The sequence below is a fragment of the Scardinius erythrophthalmus genome (genome assembly GCF_964197995.2).
Source record: "Scardinius erythrophthalmus genome assembly, chromosome: 15".
NCBI classification, from domain to species: Eukaryota; Metazoa; Chordata; class Actinopteri; order Cypriniformes; family Leuciscidae; genus Scardinius; species Scardinius erythrophthalmus.
The window spans coordinates 16,421,668-16,437,736 of record NC_138235.1 but is presented as its reverse complement, the minus strand read 5'-3'; the positions used below and the strand labels follow the sequence as shown (position 1 = coordinate 16,437,736).

At 40.3% G+C, this 16,069-nt stretch overlaps 1 protein-coding gene across 2 annotated transcripts in view; it reads left to right on the top strand.

Annotated features, from left to right (window-relative positions):
• The window catches only part of slc2a4rg (SLC2A4 regulator), a 74,085-nt gene extending 58,275 nt beyond the window's left edge, over window positions 1-15,810 (top strand). Inside the window, exons 5-9 of one of the 2 annotated variants that reach the window (XM_081386948.1) lie at window positions 1,432-1,532; window positions 7,267-7,522; window positions 9,510-9,617; window positions 12,139-12,260; window positions 12,348-15,810. In XM_081386948.1, the coding sequence (XP_081243074.1) occupies window positions 1,432-1,532; window positions 7,267-7,522; window positions 9,510-9,617; window positions 12,139-12,260; window positions 12,348-12,459 (699 nt within the window). In that variant the 3' untranslated portion in view covers window positions 12,460-15,810. The remainder of the gene's footprint in view (window positions 1-1,431; window positions 1,533-7,266; window positions 7,523-9,509; window positions 9,618-12,138; window positions 12,261-12,347) is intronic. The other variant, XM_081386949.1, reaches the window with a different exon arrangement.
• Window positions 15,811-16,069: the final 259 nt, after the last annotated feature.

The following is a 16,069-nucleotide window of genomic DNA, read 5'->3' as shown; positions in this document are numbered from 1 at the left end:
CCAAAACATCCGCTTTTGATCGCGGGCAGCAGCGCAAAGTTGATTCTGTGCTAATTTGATCTAATATTTAATGTAGATTTAAGTACCAAACGAGAATCGCTAAAATTATTGAACATGTTTTGAGACAAAGGTCTTGTTAATGATTTTCAGTGTTGTTCAAGGTAATTAAAGGAATAGTTTTTCAATAACGGAAGAATATGTAAAAGTATGGTATTTGGGGTAAAATGCACCCCTGCTGTTGGGGCTAAAAGGCACAAAAATTAACACAATAATTAGTATATTTAGCATTATTTATTTTTTTTATAAAAAAAAAGATAAAAAAAATATATATTTATCAATAAATGTATTTTACTTTTACAAGTGAATATAGTGTATTTTATATGTATAGAAGTGTATGAGACTTTTAGAATGTTACAAAATATATCTATTTCAAATAAATATTGTTTTGTTGAACTTTATTCATCAAATAATCCTAAAAAAGCAACAACTTTTATTACAGTTTCCCTTAAAATATTGCACAGCACAATTGATGATAATAATAAGAATGATATCAAAAATTGATCATGTGACTGAAGACTGTAGTAGTGATGCTGAAAATTCAGATTTACCATCACAAGAATACATTAGAATTTTATTTTATTTAATCATGTAGTTTTACTCCATTTTGACACTTGTTGAGTGTTATCTTTGGACATTGGATATGAAGTAAAAATCGCAGTAAAGTGTGTGAGAGACTGATTCATCGTTTTTGGATCACCTACAGACACACAGAAATCAAGTATGTTAGATAAACACAGATGAGATTTAGAGCGAGAGGAGAAACAAAATACACTTTTTGAGTGCTGTTGAATGTGACAGAACAGCACAGGAGGTGTGAATCTCCCACACATGACACACACATGCCGTCACCTGCAGTCCTGTACATATAATAGTTGTTTGACTGCAGCAGTGAGAAGCCTTCATGCCTTTGGGGCAGCAGTGGGCTGAAGGGAATTTCATGAGGCTTATGCAATCAGACCTCTGAATCACTGCAGATAGCGGCCTTGACTGCAAATAGACCAGATCTCTTTTTAAAGATTCACTTACTAATTATTATTCTCTCTTTATTCATTTTTTTAAAGTAGGTTTATAGCTCTAAGGCAGAACTGTATTGATGTTCCTTAGGCATTTCTCAGGCATTCAAACTTTTGTAGCCTTAGGTGTGCTGTCTATTTTGGTCTTTAATGAGCTTTTTAAGAAATATAAGATTCAAGTTTGAAAATCTCCCATTGACTTGATAAAATAAAATACTCAAAAATCTAAATATTACTGAAAGATGTCATTGTGAAATTTGCATATGAATCTGTGATTGGCTGCCTTTCAAACTTTAGCATCTTCGGAAACACCGACATGCCTTTTATAAAACGTTAATCGTATGTTTTTTTGTTCCAGAACTCCATGAAGGTGATGTTTAAGTGTCTGTGGAAGAACTGTGAAAAAGTCCTCAGCACCTCCTCAGGGATCCAGCGCCACATCCGCACCGTCCACCTCGGGTAAGCGTCAGTCAGACAAATCACGCATGCAATAGATGAACATGTTTGTTCTGCATTTTGAACATTTACACAAGAAATTTGTCTGTCCAAACTAGACGTGACTCGACTACAAGACGTGACAAATTCAATCAAAAATCACAGCCAATCAGAAGAGCATGTGGGCTGAGTCTCTATGCAAGCGCACTGCACTCACAATGAATTCATAAATATTACATCGATTTAACATTGTTAAAAGGAAAAGTTCACTCAAAAATTAACATTCTGTCATTACTCACCCTCATGTCGTTCCCAACCGTAACAATTTCGTTCATCTTCGGAACACAAATGAAGATCTTTTTGATTAAATCTGGGAGCTTTCTGTCCCTCCATTGACAGCTACACAGCTACCATATTGACGCTTCAAAAGAAGCAGAAGCTCAAACGTGCTGCGTAACACGGAAATTAACCTCATTGGTTCTTGCTGAAGCTCAAACGTGCTGCGTAACACGAGAATGAACCTCATTGGTTCTTGCTGAAGCTCAAACGAGCTGCGTAACACGAGAATGAACCTCATTGGTTCTTGCTGAAGCTCAAACGAGCTGCGTAACACGAGAATGAACCTCATTGGTTCTTGCTGAAGCTCAAACGAGCTGCGTAACACGAGAATGAACCTCATTGGTTCTTGAGGAAGCTCAAACGAGCTGCGTAACACGAGAATGAACCTCATTGGTTCTTGAGGAAGCTCAAACGAGCTGCGTAACACGAGAATGAACCTCATTGGTTCTTGAGGAAGCTCAAACGTGCTGCGTAACACGAGAATGAACCTCATTGGTTCTTGAGGAAGCTCAAACGTGCTGCGTAACACGAGAATGAACCTCATTGGTTCTTGAGGAAGCTCAAACGAGCTGCGTAACACGAGAATGAACCTCATTGGTTCTTGAGGAAGCTCAAACGAGCTGCGTAACACGAGAATGAACCTCATTGGTTCTTGCTGAAGCTCAAACGTGATGCGTAACACGAGAATGAACCTCATTGGTTCTTGCTGAAGCTCAAACGTGCTGCGTAACACGAGAATGAACCTCATTGGTTCTTGCTGAAGCTCAAACGTGATGCGTAACACGAGAATGAACCTCATTGGTTCTTGCTGAAGCTCAAACGAGCTGCGTAACATGAGAATGAACCTCATTGGTTCTTGCTGAAGCTCAAACGAGCTGCGTAACATGAGAATGAACCTCATTGGTTCTTGCTGAAGCTCAAACGTGATGCGTAACACGAGAATGAACCTCATTGGTTCTTGCTGAAGCTCAAACGTGATGCGTAACACGAGAATGAACCTCATTGGTTCTTGCTGAAGCTCAAACGAGCTGCGTAACATGAGAATGAACCTCATTGGTTCTTGCTGAAGCTCAAACGAGCTGCGTAACATGAGAATGAACCTCATTGGTTCTTGCTGAAGCTCAAACGTGATGCGTAACACGAGAATGAACCTCATTGGTTCTTGCTGAAGCTCAAACGTGCTGCGTAACAAGAGAATGAACCTCATTGGTTCTTGAGGAAGCTCAAACGAGCTGCGTAACACGAGAATGAACCTCATTGGTTCTTGAGGAAGCTCAAACGAGCTGCGTAACACGAGAATGAACCTCATTGGTTCTTGCAGAAGCTCAAACGTGCTGCGTAACACGAGAATGAACCTCATTGGTTCTTGAGGAAGCTCAAACGAGCTGCGTAACACGAGAATGAACCTCATTGGTTCTTGAGGAAGCTCAAACGAGCTGCGTAACACGAGAATGAACCTCATTGGTTCTTGAGGAAGCTCAAACGTGCTGCGTAACACGAGAATGAACCTCATTGGTTCTTGAGGAAGCTCAAACGTGATGCGTAACACGAGAATGAACCTCATTGGTTCTTGCTGAAGCTCAAACGAGCTGCGTAACACGAGAATGAACCTCATTGGTTCTTGCTGAAGCTCAAACGTGCTGCGTAACACGAGAATGAACCTCATTGGTTCTTGAGGAAGCTCAAACGAGCTGCGTAACACGAGAATGAACCTCATTAGTTCTTGCTGAAGCTCAAACGTGCTGCGTAACACGAGAATGAACCTCATTGGTTCTTGCTGAAGCTCAAACGAGCTGCGTAACACGAGAATGAACCTCATTGGTTCTTGCTGAAGCTCAAACGTGCTGCGTAACACGAGAATGAACCTCATTGGTTCTTCCTGAAGCTCAAACGAGCTGCGTAACACGAGAATGAACCTCATTGGTTCTTGCTGAAGCTCAAACGAGCTGCGTAACACGAGAATGAACCTCATTGGTTCTTGAGGAAGCTCAAACGTGCTGCGTAACACGAGAATGAACCTCATTGGTTCTTGAGGAAGCTCAAACGAGCTGCGTAACACGAGAATGAACCTCATTGGTTCTTGAGGAAGCTCAAACGTGCTGCGTAACACAAGAATGAACCTCATTGGTTCTTGCTGAAGCTCAAACGAGCTGCGTAACACGAGAATGAACCTCATTGGTTCTTGCTGAAGCTCAAACGAGCTGCGTAACACGAGAATGAACCTCATTGGTTCTTGAGGAAGCTCAAACGAGCTGCGTAACACGAGAATGAACCTCATTGGTTCTTGCTGAAGCTCAAACGTGCTGCGTAACACGAGAATGAACCTCATTGGTTCTTGCTGAAGCTCAAACGTGCTGCGTAACACGAGAATGAACCTCATTGGTTCTTGAGGAAGCTCAAACGTGCTGCGTAACACGAGAATGAACCTCATTGGTTCTTGCAGAAGCTCAAACGTGATGCGTAACACAAGAATGAACCTCATTGGTTCTTGCAGAAGCTCAAATGTGATGCGTAACACAAGAATGAACCTCATTGGTTCTTACAGAAGCTCAAACGTGATGCGTAACACAAGAATGAACCTCATTGGTTCTTGCAGAAGCTCAAACGTGATGCGTAACACAAGAATGAACCTCATTGGTTCTTGCAGAAGCTCAAATGTGATGCGTAACACAAGAATGAACCTCATTGGTTCTTACAGAAGCTCAAACGTGATGCGTAACACAAGAATGAACCTCATTGGTTCTTGCAGAAGCTCAAACATGATGCGTAACACGAGAATGAACCTCATTGGTTCTTGCAGAAGCTCAAACGTGATGCGTAACACAAGAATGAACCTCATTGGTTCTTGCAGAAGCTCAAACGTGATGCGTAACACAAGAATGAACCTCATTGGTTCTTGCAGAAGCTCAAATGTGATGCGTAACACAAGAATGAACCTCATTGGTTCTTACAGAAGCTCAAACGTGATGCGTAACACAAGAATGAACCTCATTGGTTCTTGCAGAAGCTCAAACGTAATGCGTAACACAAGAATGAACCTCATTGGTTCTTGCAGAAGCTCAAATGTGATGCGTAACACAAGAATGAACCTCATTGGTTCTCGCATGTCAAGCGAAAAATGCTTGAGCTTCCATTTACCACAACTGATGTGTGAGTTGATGAATATGTTAATAAAAGCCTAAATTCAGGGCCGTTTGAAGGAATTTGGGGGCCCCAAGCAAAATGGACATGGAGGCCCCCCCAATAAAAAACATATCCGTTCGAAAAAAAAGTTGCACTAACTGTTTGTTACAAGCAGCATTTGCCGTCAGGCAGGTAGCTAACATAAACATATTTTTTTTCTAGCCTACCTGCTGCAAAATTACACCATTTGTACAAGACAAGTGGAGCTATTTTATCCAGTGTAATTTATCACTTACCACTAGGGATGTAACAAAATTCACGGTTCGGTTCAATACGATACACGTGTTACGGTTTGGTATGTTTTCGATACAGCAAAAAGAAAGAAATGCCAATTTCCTTGATTTATTTATTTTTCTTCTTTTTTTTAATTAAAACTAGCACCATAAAATATTATTTCTTTTTACTTTGAGCAATTCTGGAGCTATAATTGACTCTTCTTAGGAGCATATAAAACAAAACAGCTCCTTGGAAAAAAAATAAATTTAATATTGTAGTAGTTATAAACAAATGTTTATTTTAAGATTAACATTTGAGGGCATTGTATTCATAATGTCAAAATAAAACCGACGTAATGTTTCTTGAAGGCATTATAGCCTACTATTCCTGCCAAACAATGTGAATGTTTCTCACTACATCTCGCAGCGATGTTATTACTTCTGTGGCGAATTCAAATGCTTTCTTTACTGGATCTCTTATTAGCGCTGTGTAGTAACAGTGTCGCATGATCACGATCGTCTCGCGCTGCACTGGTCCAAACTGATAAACAACGGTCCTTCAACCACACAATAACGAGTAGCTCAGTTTCGTTCCGCTTACATTACATTTGCCATTTGATGTTGGGCAATGTTGTAGTCGCGCCGGCATCTCTACATTATGAGCGCGCTTGCCACGCGCGACCCGCCTACATTTGAAATAACGAAATTTTGGTCGGCAGGAAAAATGATCCAACGAACCGTTCGGTTTGAAAATGCGTACCGAACACCGAACCGAAAGCCTCGTACCGAACGGTTCAATACGAATACGTGTATCGTTACACCCCTACTTACCACTATCTTGTTTTTTCTTATCCTCCTCTTCCTTTCTCTTCATTCTTTTCTGGCTTCCTGAAGCATAATTCCGCTTAATGATGACTGCCGAGGAGGTTTTGTATTTTGCGGCGGCAGAGATCGCGTGGTTGGCTGGCTGCTGTCAGCGACTACTGAGAGGGGCCCCCTTGAGGGGGATCCCGATAACAGTGTCATTGCACTTTACTGCATTGACCATCAAAGGGGCGCTCACACAGTTTGTCGTGGCATTTTATTCTTAACCAGTCGTTGTCTTGGGGCCCCAGGCCAGCTCGGGGCCCCAAGCAATTGCTTGGTTTGCCTGCCTTGTCGCGACGGGCCTGCCTAAATTCAATCTGTTCATCATATAAAGCGATCAAGTATTCAGAAAATTTCAACTAAACCACTCATATGGATTAGTTTTACGTACGATCTCTTTATGAACTATTTGATTCGTCAAAGCAGTAGTTGTGTAGCTGTCAATGGAGGGACAGAAATCTCTCAGATTTCATCAAAAAGATCTTCATTTGGGTCCTGAAGATGAACGAAAGTCTTACAGGTTTGGAGCGACATCAGGGTGAGTAAATGATGACAGATTTGTCATTTTTGGGTCAACTATTCCTTTAAAAATACATACTGAGTGACTGAAAGAATCTTTGTCATAGAACTCACTTGTTTGTTTAACGTTCTTGTTTCCTTTTATTTTCAAGATCTGAGGAGAATTATCCATTGTCGCTTTCAGTAAAGCTATAAAGGGCACGCAAAATGATATTCGAACTTGCATTAAATTCTTTTAACAAAAAAAAAGCGCAGGACACAGTGTTAAAAGTCTTCAACATAGGACATACTGGCTCTCTTTTTAGTAAATGTAAAGTTAACTTTTAAAGCGGAGATGATTGTGTCCTTATGAAGGGCTCAGTTTGTCTGTCAGTCTCTAAGGATGAGGCTGGTCAGGGTGCTCTTCCCTTTCTGAGCACCATAACAGGAGGTAGAGAGGGAACCACATTCTGATGGAAGTAGTAAGAGTGTTTTTATAGCCTCTTGTTGCTACCTGACTATCCCATGTAAATCAAGCCTCGGTTATGATGCTGGCACTGCTGCCCCCTGCCGGCTGCCTGGTGACGCGTGCACGAGAGCACTGAGCCTGCCGTTCTGAGGAGGCTGTCCTAAGTTTTAGTGTCGTGTGTTTTCAGGCGAAATGGAGATTCTGACTACAGCGACGGAGAGGAGGATTTCTACTACTCTGAAATCGAGGTCAACATGGACACTCTTTCGGAGGGGCTGTCCAACCTCACGCCCACCTCTCCTACTACGTCCGGGCCGGCCCCCGTCTTCCCAGTCCTGACTTGTGATGCGTCTCGATCTGAGCCCGCCCGCATGATCCACACCCCACTCAGCCAATCAGCACCGTCGGCGCTGTGTCACATCCGCACTGACCACGCTTACCAGGTAACATCGCTCTTCACTTCGTCTAGACATCTTATTGAACACCCACTCACGTCTATCTGCTCTCATTTGAGTGTGTGTGTCATGTTTAAGGGTTTGAGGTGTAGTGATTAAGTCTTCATGCACACTCTCCTTTTGTCAATCTGTATTTACTTAGAGAACATCATATTCTTTCAGATCCCCCATGCAAGGCTCTGTTTTAGTTATTAGAGTCCAACTGAAATCAAAATTGACCCTATTTACTTTGTTAGCGCATATTAATAGTCTTGTGGTGAACAATTAAAGGTATAGCGGAGGATTTTTTTACTTCCGGGTGGATAGTGTATACTATTGGTCCTCCTAATTGTCAATCATTCTGGTGAATCAATCAAACTTATTCAAAAAGTGGAGAGGGTGGGTCTTATCTAAAATCGGAAAGATCCTCCGCTATACCTTTAATCCGTGCAAGTTAAAACACAGAAAAAAATTGTTTGCCGTCGTAATCTTTAATCAAAGTCTGAAAAGTTACTTCCGGTCTGGAATGGCGTCCCTTCTCTGATGACGTAGGTTTGAGGACTTGGGTTGGGAAACGCTTAACCACTCCCCTCAAATCGTTAGTCTGTAATGAGCGAGAGATGGAGAGGAGGAGCGCTAGAGTAAAACCCCGCCCTCTGTTCAATATTCCGTTTCACTGGGAAATACGTCACAGCACTGGAGAAAAGTCGTTTGCAACTTCCGGTTCACGCAGACTTTAATGTTAAACTCTAATCTTCCACCATCAGGGTCAGAGTCAACAAAGCTTAATTATTATGACTATAAACCCAAAATCAAAAGAAAGAAATACGATATTATATTTTGTTTGAAGAATATGAAACCTCAATTTTCATTACTTTCATGACAATTAATTGCAGTTTAATTATATTCTCATTAGGGATAGTTCACCCAAAAATTCTCACCCTAATGTTTTAAACCCATAATCCATCTGTTCATCTTTGGAGCACAAATGAATTTAATATTTTTGTCCATTCATACCAAACCTTTGACAAAAAGACATTGTAAAAATAATCCATATGAATCAAGTGGTTGAATGGATTCAAGTGGTTGCAAGTAAATGAAGACAGAATTTTAATTTTTGAGGGAACTATCCCTTTAAAAATAAAAAAACTGTAATTTTCATTATTCTCTGTGATTCTTATTAGATTCTCAATATGGTAACAAATTAATTGTTCTGTATTACAAAAAAAAATACTTGAATACAGTAATTGTTAAACCATTAAAGCATAAGCATGCTACCATAAATATACAAAAGCATAAACTAATACTACCATGATGTATAAATACAATGGCATTACAGTTATGAGAATTTTGGGAGGAATTCTGCTTAACTGTCGGCAATAATATCCATGCAAATGTATCAATGCAAATAATCTTAACGGTCTTAAAAACGAGAGGGCGGGGGGGATAAATATGACATTTACCTAAACCTCATTGAATTTTGTTGGGTTTATTATTTAAAAACCATTTGCCAAATCAGTAAGAAACCAAATTCAATATATATTCTTGCAAGTGCACTGTTTTAAGGACATTTTTACAGAACTTTGCAGGAGTTTCTTGAGAAATTCTGTCCAAACGGAATGAATGACCTTTCTAAAATCTTTCAAACGGTCAGAGATTTATATATTTGACCTTTGCTCGCGCACCATATTTAGGGCTCTGTTCAATATCAAAGCCAGACTTCTGCATATACATGTGTCTCTCTAATTGCTGGAGTCTATTTTGTTGATGTATTTATGGGTCAGTGTGATGAGGTCAGCAAAGGCTGTGGTTTCAGGACCAGGTTGGATAGGTTGAGTACCAGACCGTCTCATTTCTAATGGCTTGTCATGATCGAGTCTTTGAGGCAGCTGTCGAGTCTTGGCTATCGCTGGGTTGTGGATGTACTTAACAGTGTTTTCTCTTCATCTTTCCGCTGGCTTTGCTAATACCGCCTCTTACACACACTGTTTTTCAGGCTACAACCCCTGTCAGCATTCCCAGCATGCCCTCTGAACCGCCTCACAGTGAGGATAGGATTAGTGTATCCTGGCAGTCGCCCCCTGTCATATATAAAGGTCTACCGGTGAGATGGCTTCTTTCTTTCTCTCTCTTTCTTGTTTTCTCACAGTCTCTCTCTCAGAGACTCAGTCAACAGCGTTTATCATCTTGTGAAAGACTGAGCTCACTAAACGTTGAAAGGGGCAGTGATCCTGTAAGCTTGGTTGAGTCTCATTTGTCACTCCCAGCTTGTCTTTCTCTGTCTCTTGGGGTCTTTCAGAAGTTGCACTTGCATGACTTTTGGTTTCCTGTCTCAGATGCTTTTGCAAAACGCAGAAAGTAGCTTCCAAACCCGTTACAGGTTGACAACTGCAGAAATCTCACACTGCCTGGCCAAAAAAAACAGAGTCGCTGTTTGGATTTAAATTAGCAAATGCTTAAGTCTTATGATTGGATCATTATTGCAGTGATTAATATGTTTATAGCATGTTATATGTTTGGCAACAGTTCTTCTAACCCTAATTGCTGGAGTGTGTAGCTTTTCATTTCTTAAACAACCATGTAGGAAGACACATCATGGCCATATTTCAGGATGACAATGTCAAGATTCATCAGGCTCAAACTGTGAAAGAATGGTTGGGAGAATGGCAGGAAGAATCATTTTCACACAAGATCTTGACCAAAAATGGATGCACTTCTTGATGGAAATAACATCACAACATTTATTTCCATCAAGAGGTGCATCAATTTTAGGTCAAGATCTTGGATTGACCTAATCCCAAATCCCAAAGCACATCCCAAAGACTTTCAGTGAATTTAAGGTCCTGGAGAGTGTCAATTCAAGTGTGAAAATGATTCTTCATGCTCCCTCACAACCATTCATTCAGTAAAGACGTTTATAATGCTACAAACCAATTCTATTCTAAATAAACGCTGTTCTTTTAAACTTTCAAAGAATCCTGGAAAAAAATGTATCACAGTTTCCACAAAAATATTAAGCAGTTAAATGTTTCTTGAGTATCAAATCATCATATTAGATTGATTTCTGAAGGATCAGTTGACACTGAAGACTGGAGTAATGATGCTGAAATTTACAGGAGTATATTACATTTTAAAATATATTAACTATAGACGAATCCGACGAGCGTTCTGTGTAGGCTGCCATCTTGTGGCGACGCCATTACTGAGCTGTTACTAGTAGCCTATGTAAACAAACCTCCGTGATAACGCAAACGCACCTTCGATGACAGCTACAGCCAGGCAGTATGACTTGTTGGGTTGATGATGTTAGACAGTGGCCTCCAGTCACAGATGAAGGTACAAACGATCTTACAGATTATTTATGAAAATAGCTTGGCAATAACTATGCTAGCTAGGCAAACTAACGAGGAAACTATTAAAAGATCTGTCCATTTGGCAACAATAAATAAATTAATGATATCAAATAAACGAATTCATGTTTTTCATTTTTGACCATTATTTATCTCATTTTCACATTTCAAAAGGAAAGGGTAAGGTACAGCTAACTGCTAGCGTTGTTGGTTCTCAGAATCACAGTCAAGCAAATACAGTAATGCTACTACTGCCCCAACGCGCCCCTTCGGTTGTTTTAAAGGTATTTAAGAATATTTTCTCCTTAGCCTGGCATCCGATGATCAACAAAATGCCAACTACAGGTCACTGATAGAGGGTCAAAAAAATTATCTAAGCTCCGTAGCCTATGGGTTGGTCAAATAATGCACACTCTACCAGATGATAAATTAGTTCTTAAAGGACCTGTCCGATTTTCACAGACCATTAACAACACTTATACTGTTCAAATAACTCTGCAGAGGAAGAATAGTAAAGTTGTAGATGTAACGTTAGTGACAGTCGTAAATCGCGGGCTGTTTATTCCAGTGGACGCAACCAAACCAATAGGAGGCAATGGCGCAACGCTACCCAGCAACAGCTCAGTAATGGCGCCCGCTTACTTCCGGTAGTTTTGCCGGATTCGTCTATATTTCCCCGGCATTGACTGGCAATCCGTGTTTTCACTGTTATACGGTAGGGGGCGCTATTACACATCTCCTGAATGAGTACTGAATCTCATGATCAAAAACACATGTGAAGAAGCAGAAACAAGTGATAGAAGCACATGTAAAATAATGCGATCATCAGACTTTAAACTGCATATAAGTTTTAAACTGCCTAATGTTACTGAATGAAATAGGATTGTTACTGAACTGAGCTATAGGACTGTGTAAGCATTAGGGGTGTTGATGGACTCGATCTACTCCATCTGTGTTTTGATCTTCATTCTGAATCCGATCTGAATGTGGTCTTCGACACAAACGTGATTTTCTCAGCTTTTTGCTCAAAATGTTGCTTTTTTATTAAACTTACCCACATTCAAGAGTTGATACAGAAAGAATGCATGGAGCTAGAATAATACGGTTAATTTAAATGGTTTCAAAAACTTTCAGAAATCTTACCGACCCCAAACGGTAGACACTTCTATGAATGGTAGAAGTGTCAGCTGTGATGTAAGCACGTCTTCACTTCTTGTGTATTTGGTTGTGCTTTTGTGTAGGACAGATCACCTTTAACATACAATGCCTTTGCAGGGCCCGATGACTCAAATCCGCACTGTGAGCATCGGAGAGAAGAGACAACCTGTTAACCACACCACTGTCAGCAAAGCACACACCAACAACACCTCCGCTTCCAAAGCCACCACTGGAACCAGGTAACCCGTCCGCCGGGCTCATGCCTGCGTGATGACTTTGGAGCCTTGCATCACAGCTAACCCAAACTATGTGAACTATTTCCCCAGGAAACCACGCGGCGAAGCCAAGAAGTGCCGAAAGGTGTACGGCATGGAGAAGAGGGACCTGTGGTGCACAGCGTGCCGTTGGAAGAAGGCCTGCCAGCGCTTCACTGACTGAGCTTTATCCTTTAGCCCGCTTCGAAACGTGCTCTTTTATTGCGCCTGTTCCACGGACTGAGCACCGATATCTCCTGCACTCTCTCACAGGGGGGACTTGATGAGCCGTCTGAGGCGTGTGGCCTTTTAAATGTCACTCATTCCTCCAGGCCACAAGGGGGTGCTCTTTTCCTACCGCTTCCACAGTGGAACAACGAGACTGCTATTCAGAATAAAAAACTGATAAAAAGCAAAAAAGAGGAAAATACTTTGGGGAAAAAAAGCTTATTGGCTTTTGCTGCATTGCGTATTAAGGCAAAAACAAGTTACTTTTTCACAAGTAATCCAGAAATGAAACAATCAAAGCAGAATTTTCAGGCAGTTTATTTTACTTTCATGTTTTTGTGGAATACAGCTAACGATTTTCCATGATTTTAAGTGTGGCAGACTTTATACATAGCAGTTTAACTGTTTAAAACTCTGTAAGCTATTTTGACTGGGTATTAAGTATTTTAAACAGTTAACCCTCTTACACGAGAATCTCAAAATTCATTTACGGACGTCATTCAGCCTAAACTTCAAAATCCAACTGTTTCTGGACTCAGCGCTTTATTTTGCCTTCAAGCACTTTTAACGGCCATGAAAATCATTTAGTTTTCTATTTCGATAAAGCAGAGTGCAGTTTAGCATTGGGATCGGCGCGTTCGCGTACACGGTGAGCGTTTCCGCTTAATAGTCAAGAACTGTTTCGACACACATTGCTAAAGTAATACCTCTAAACAAGAATGAGCCTTACGGAGAGAGACCTCTGTGTACTTCAGCGCGAGCAGCGCGAGTGCAGGAATGTAAAATGGTCTCTCTCTGCGCTTACGCACCGAAACCATTCTGTCCCTCACAGATCAACTGCCTCTATATAAGCTATGAGGTTTATTCCTGTCAGTCCACAGTATTAATTCAATGGCAGGCACTTTAACCAGCCACACTTCAGATTTAACCGTCATCCCAACAGGACATCCCAGTCTAATGTGATCCATAAATCAAGTGTTTTCCACACAAACACACAATCGCGGAGTCTTTGTGGCAATTTCGGGCCACATTGTGCTCCCTAAGGAATTATTCGCTTCTCATTCAGCTTATGGATATTATTCACATTAAGGAAACGCTTGCTCTGTTAACATGTAGATGTCTTCCACTGTGCTTTCTTTTCATATGGAGGTGATCATTTGACGTCTTCATGTAAACAGACCCTCTCAATATGAGCCAAGCAGCTCTGAGCTGTTACACTGCCAAAAATGATTTGCTTTGTATTTTCGGCTTGTTTTCCATTACTAATCTCTAAAAACTCTTGAATCAAGATACACTTACTTAAGAATGGAAACGACCCGATGTTAAGTGTTAATTTCTGAAAAATATGTTTCAGAAAAGCAATTTTCTTGTTTTAAGCATGAACTCACTTGATGTTTTTCAGAAAACATGACGATTAAATTATGTTGCTTCTCAAGTAAATATATCTTGATTTAAAGTGATAGTTATGCACCCTCAAGTTGTTCCAAACCTGTGCGAGTTTCTTCGTTCTGTTGAACACAAAAGAAGATATTTTAAAGAATGTCGGTAACCAGACAGTTGACGGCAGCCATTGACTTCCATAGTAGCAAAAAAAACTCTCTGTCTGGTTACCAACTTTCTTCAGAATATCTTCTTTTGTGTTCAACAGATGTAAGAAACTCGTACAGGTCTGGAACAACTTGAGAGTGAGTAAATGATGACAGGATTTTCATTTTCCTAAACTATTACTTAAAGAATGTTTAGATATTCATACTGGAAAACAAAAATACTGAGTTAGAAAATCCTTTTTTTGCAGTGAAATGAAACACTGATAGTCATTGGACATGTGAATGTGATCTGTATCGTTAAAGGGATAGTTCACCCCAAAATTAACATTCGGTCATCGTTTAGTGACCCTCATCTCGTTCCAAATCTGTATGATTTTGGTGAAACCTCACATTGGACCCCATTGACTTTCATTGTATGGACAAAAACACCGATGCATTTTTCGACATACCTTCTCTTGTGTTTTGAAAAATGTTTTGGAACGACAAATTTTGAGTGAATTATCCCTTGAAGGATAAAGTTCACTCAATTTTGGGGTGAATTATTCCTTTGAAAAGAAACTCTAATCCTAATCATTTGACACGTTATTTTCCGCCTTCCAGGTTGAAGATTAAATCTCGTTTGAGCTTTTATCAGACCAAACAAAACTGGCAATCAAAATGTAGAGGTTCAAAGAAACAACTGGGCAAGTGCCTAATTGCCAAATGACCGAATCTTATCAATCGAAGTATATTGTCCAATCGCAGCTTAGAGCAGCTTTGTCTTCTCTTTAGTGGTCAGAAAGGAAAGAGCGTTCCTCTCATGATCGTAACCTTCACTAAGTGCCAATGAGAAGAACAAGAGGGAAAAAATGTAATTGCACTAACTTGTACTGCACAAAACGTATATTTTTGATGTACCGTTTTTATACGCAGAAATTGAAGTTTTTAAAAAAAGCGAAACCGCCGTGCTTCTCTTCATCGGGTCAGGGACGGGGTCTTTCCGCTGACCTCGCAGCTATAAGCTTACGTGGCGGTACTTTACGGCCTCGCGGTTCATGACGGCGACATGCTACCGCGGGCCTTCAGCCTCGTTTTTAGGGAACGTCACTGTCTCGATTTATACGAAAAATCCTTTCTCATGTTAAACATTGTTTTTCTTTATAGGAAAAGAGTCATGGGACGATTTTAGGCATCAAAAATCAGGCGGTCAGACAGTGACGCGTTAAATACGTTTATAAATTTCAAGGCTTCTTTGCCAAGACTTTGATAATATAATAGTAAAATCATAAGAGTGAAAATGACTTTTTTTTTTGTTTTAAAGTAATGAATATAATATCATTGTATATTTTGGGCTGAGGGGAAACGGGTGGGTGTGGGGGGGGGGGGGGTAGAAGCATGAATGAATGTAAAAAATCAACAAAATGAAACGTCTTTGATCTGAGTTCGTTTTTTCTCACACAAACTTCTTTCGGTCTTTTATTTTCTTTCATATCAAGTAGTTTGAACCACTCAGTGTTTTTTTCTTTCGTTTTCATTTTCAGTTGACGCTTGCATCGATGCGTTTTATACGCGATCATGGCGTGTGTGTATGTATTATTGTGAGGAGGAGGGACGTTGCTATGTGGATCATTGCGTCTTCCTGCCCTGCACATTCCGATAGATGACTTCATGTTAGTTCGTCTGAACCTTTATCTGTCTTTTCCCCGTTATTCGAACTTCACTGAATGCCTGTTGCTTCTTCGGCCAGGATATTAAGCTATACAACCAAGAAAATGTGTATTAAAAAAAAAAAAAAAAAAAACTCCACTTACTCTCTTTGTAACTTTCGAAACATTTCAGAGTTCAAAAAGCATCTTTACAATAATCCCGCTATTCAATACAGCTTTAACATAAACATACATCATACGATTCTCTTTCTGCCTTGTTTAACTGTTGAGGTCTTGTCATTGCGTCAAGCCCTTTCACCTTTTCATTGTTCATTGGATGAGATTTGATGCATGTCTTGTATCATCTTTGTACTATCTTGCTTTATTGGAAACA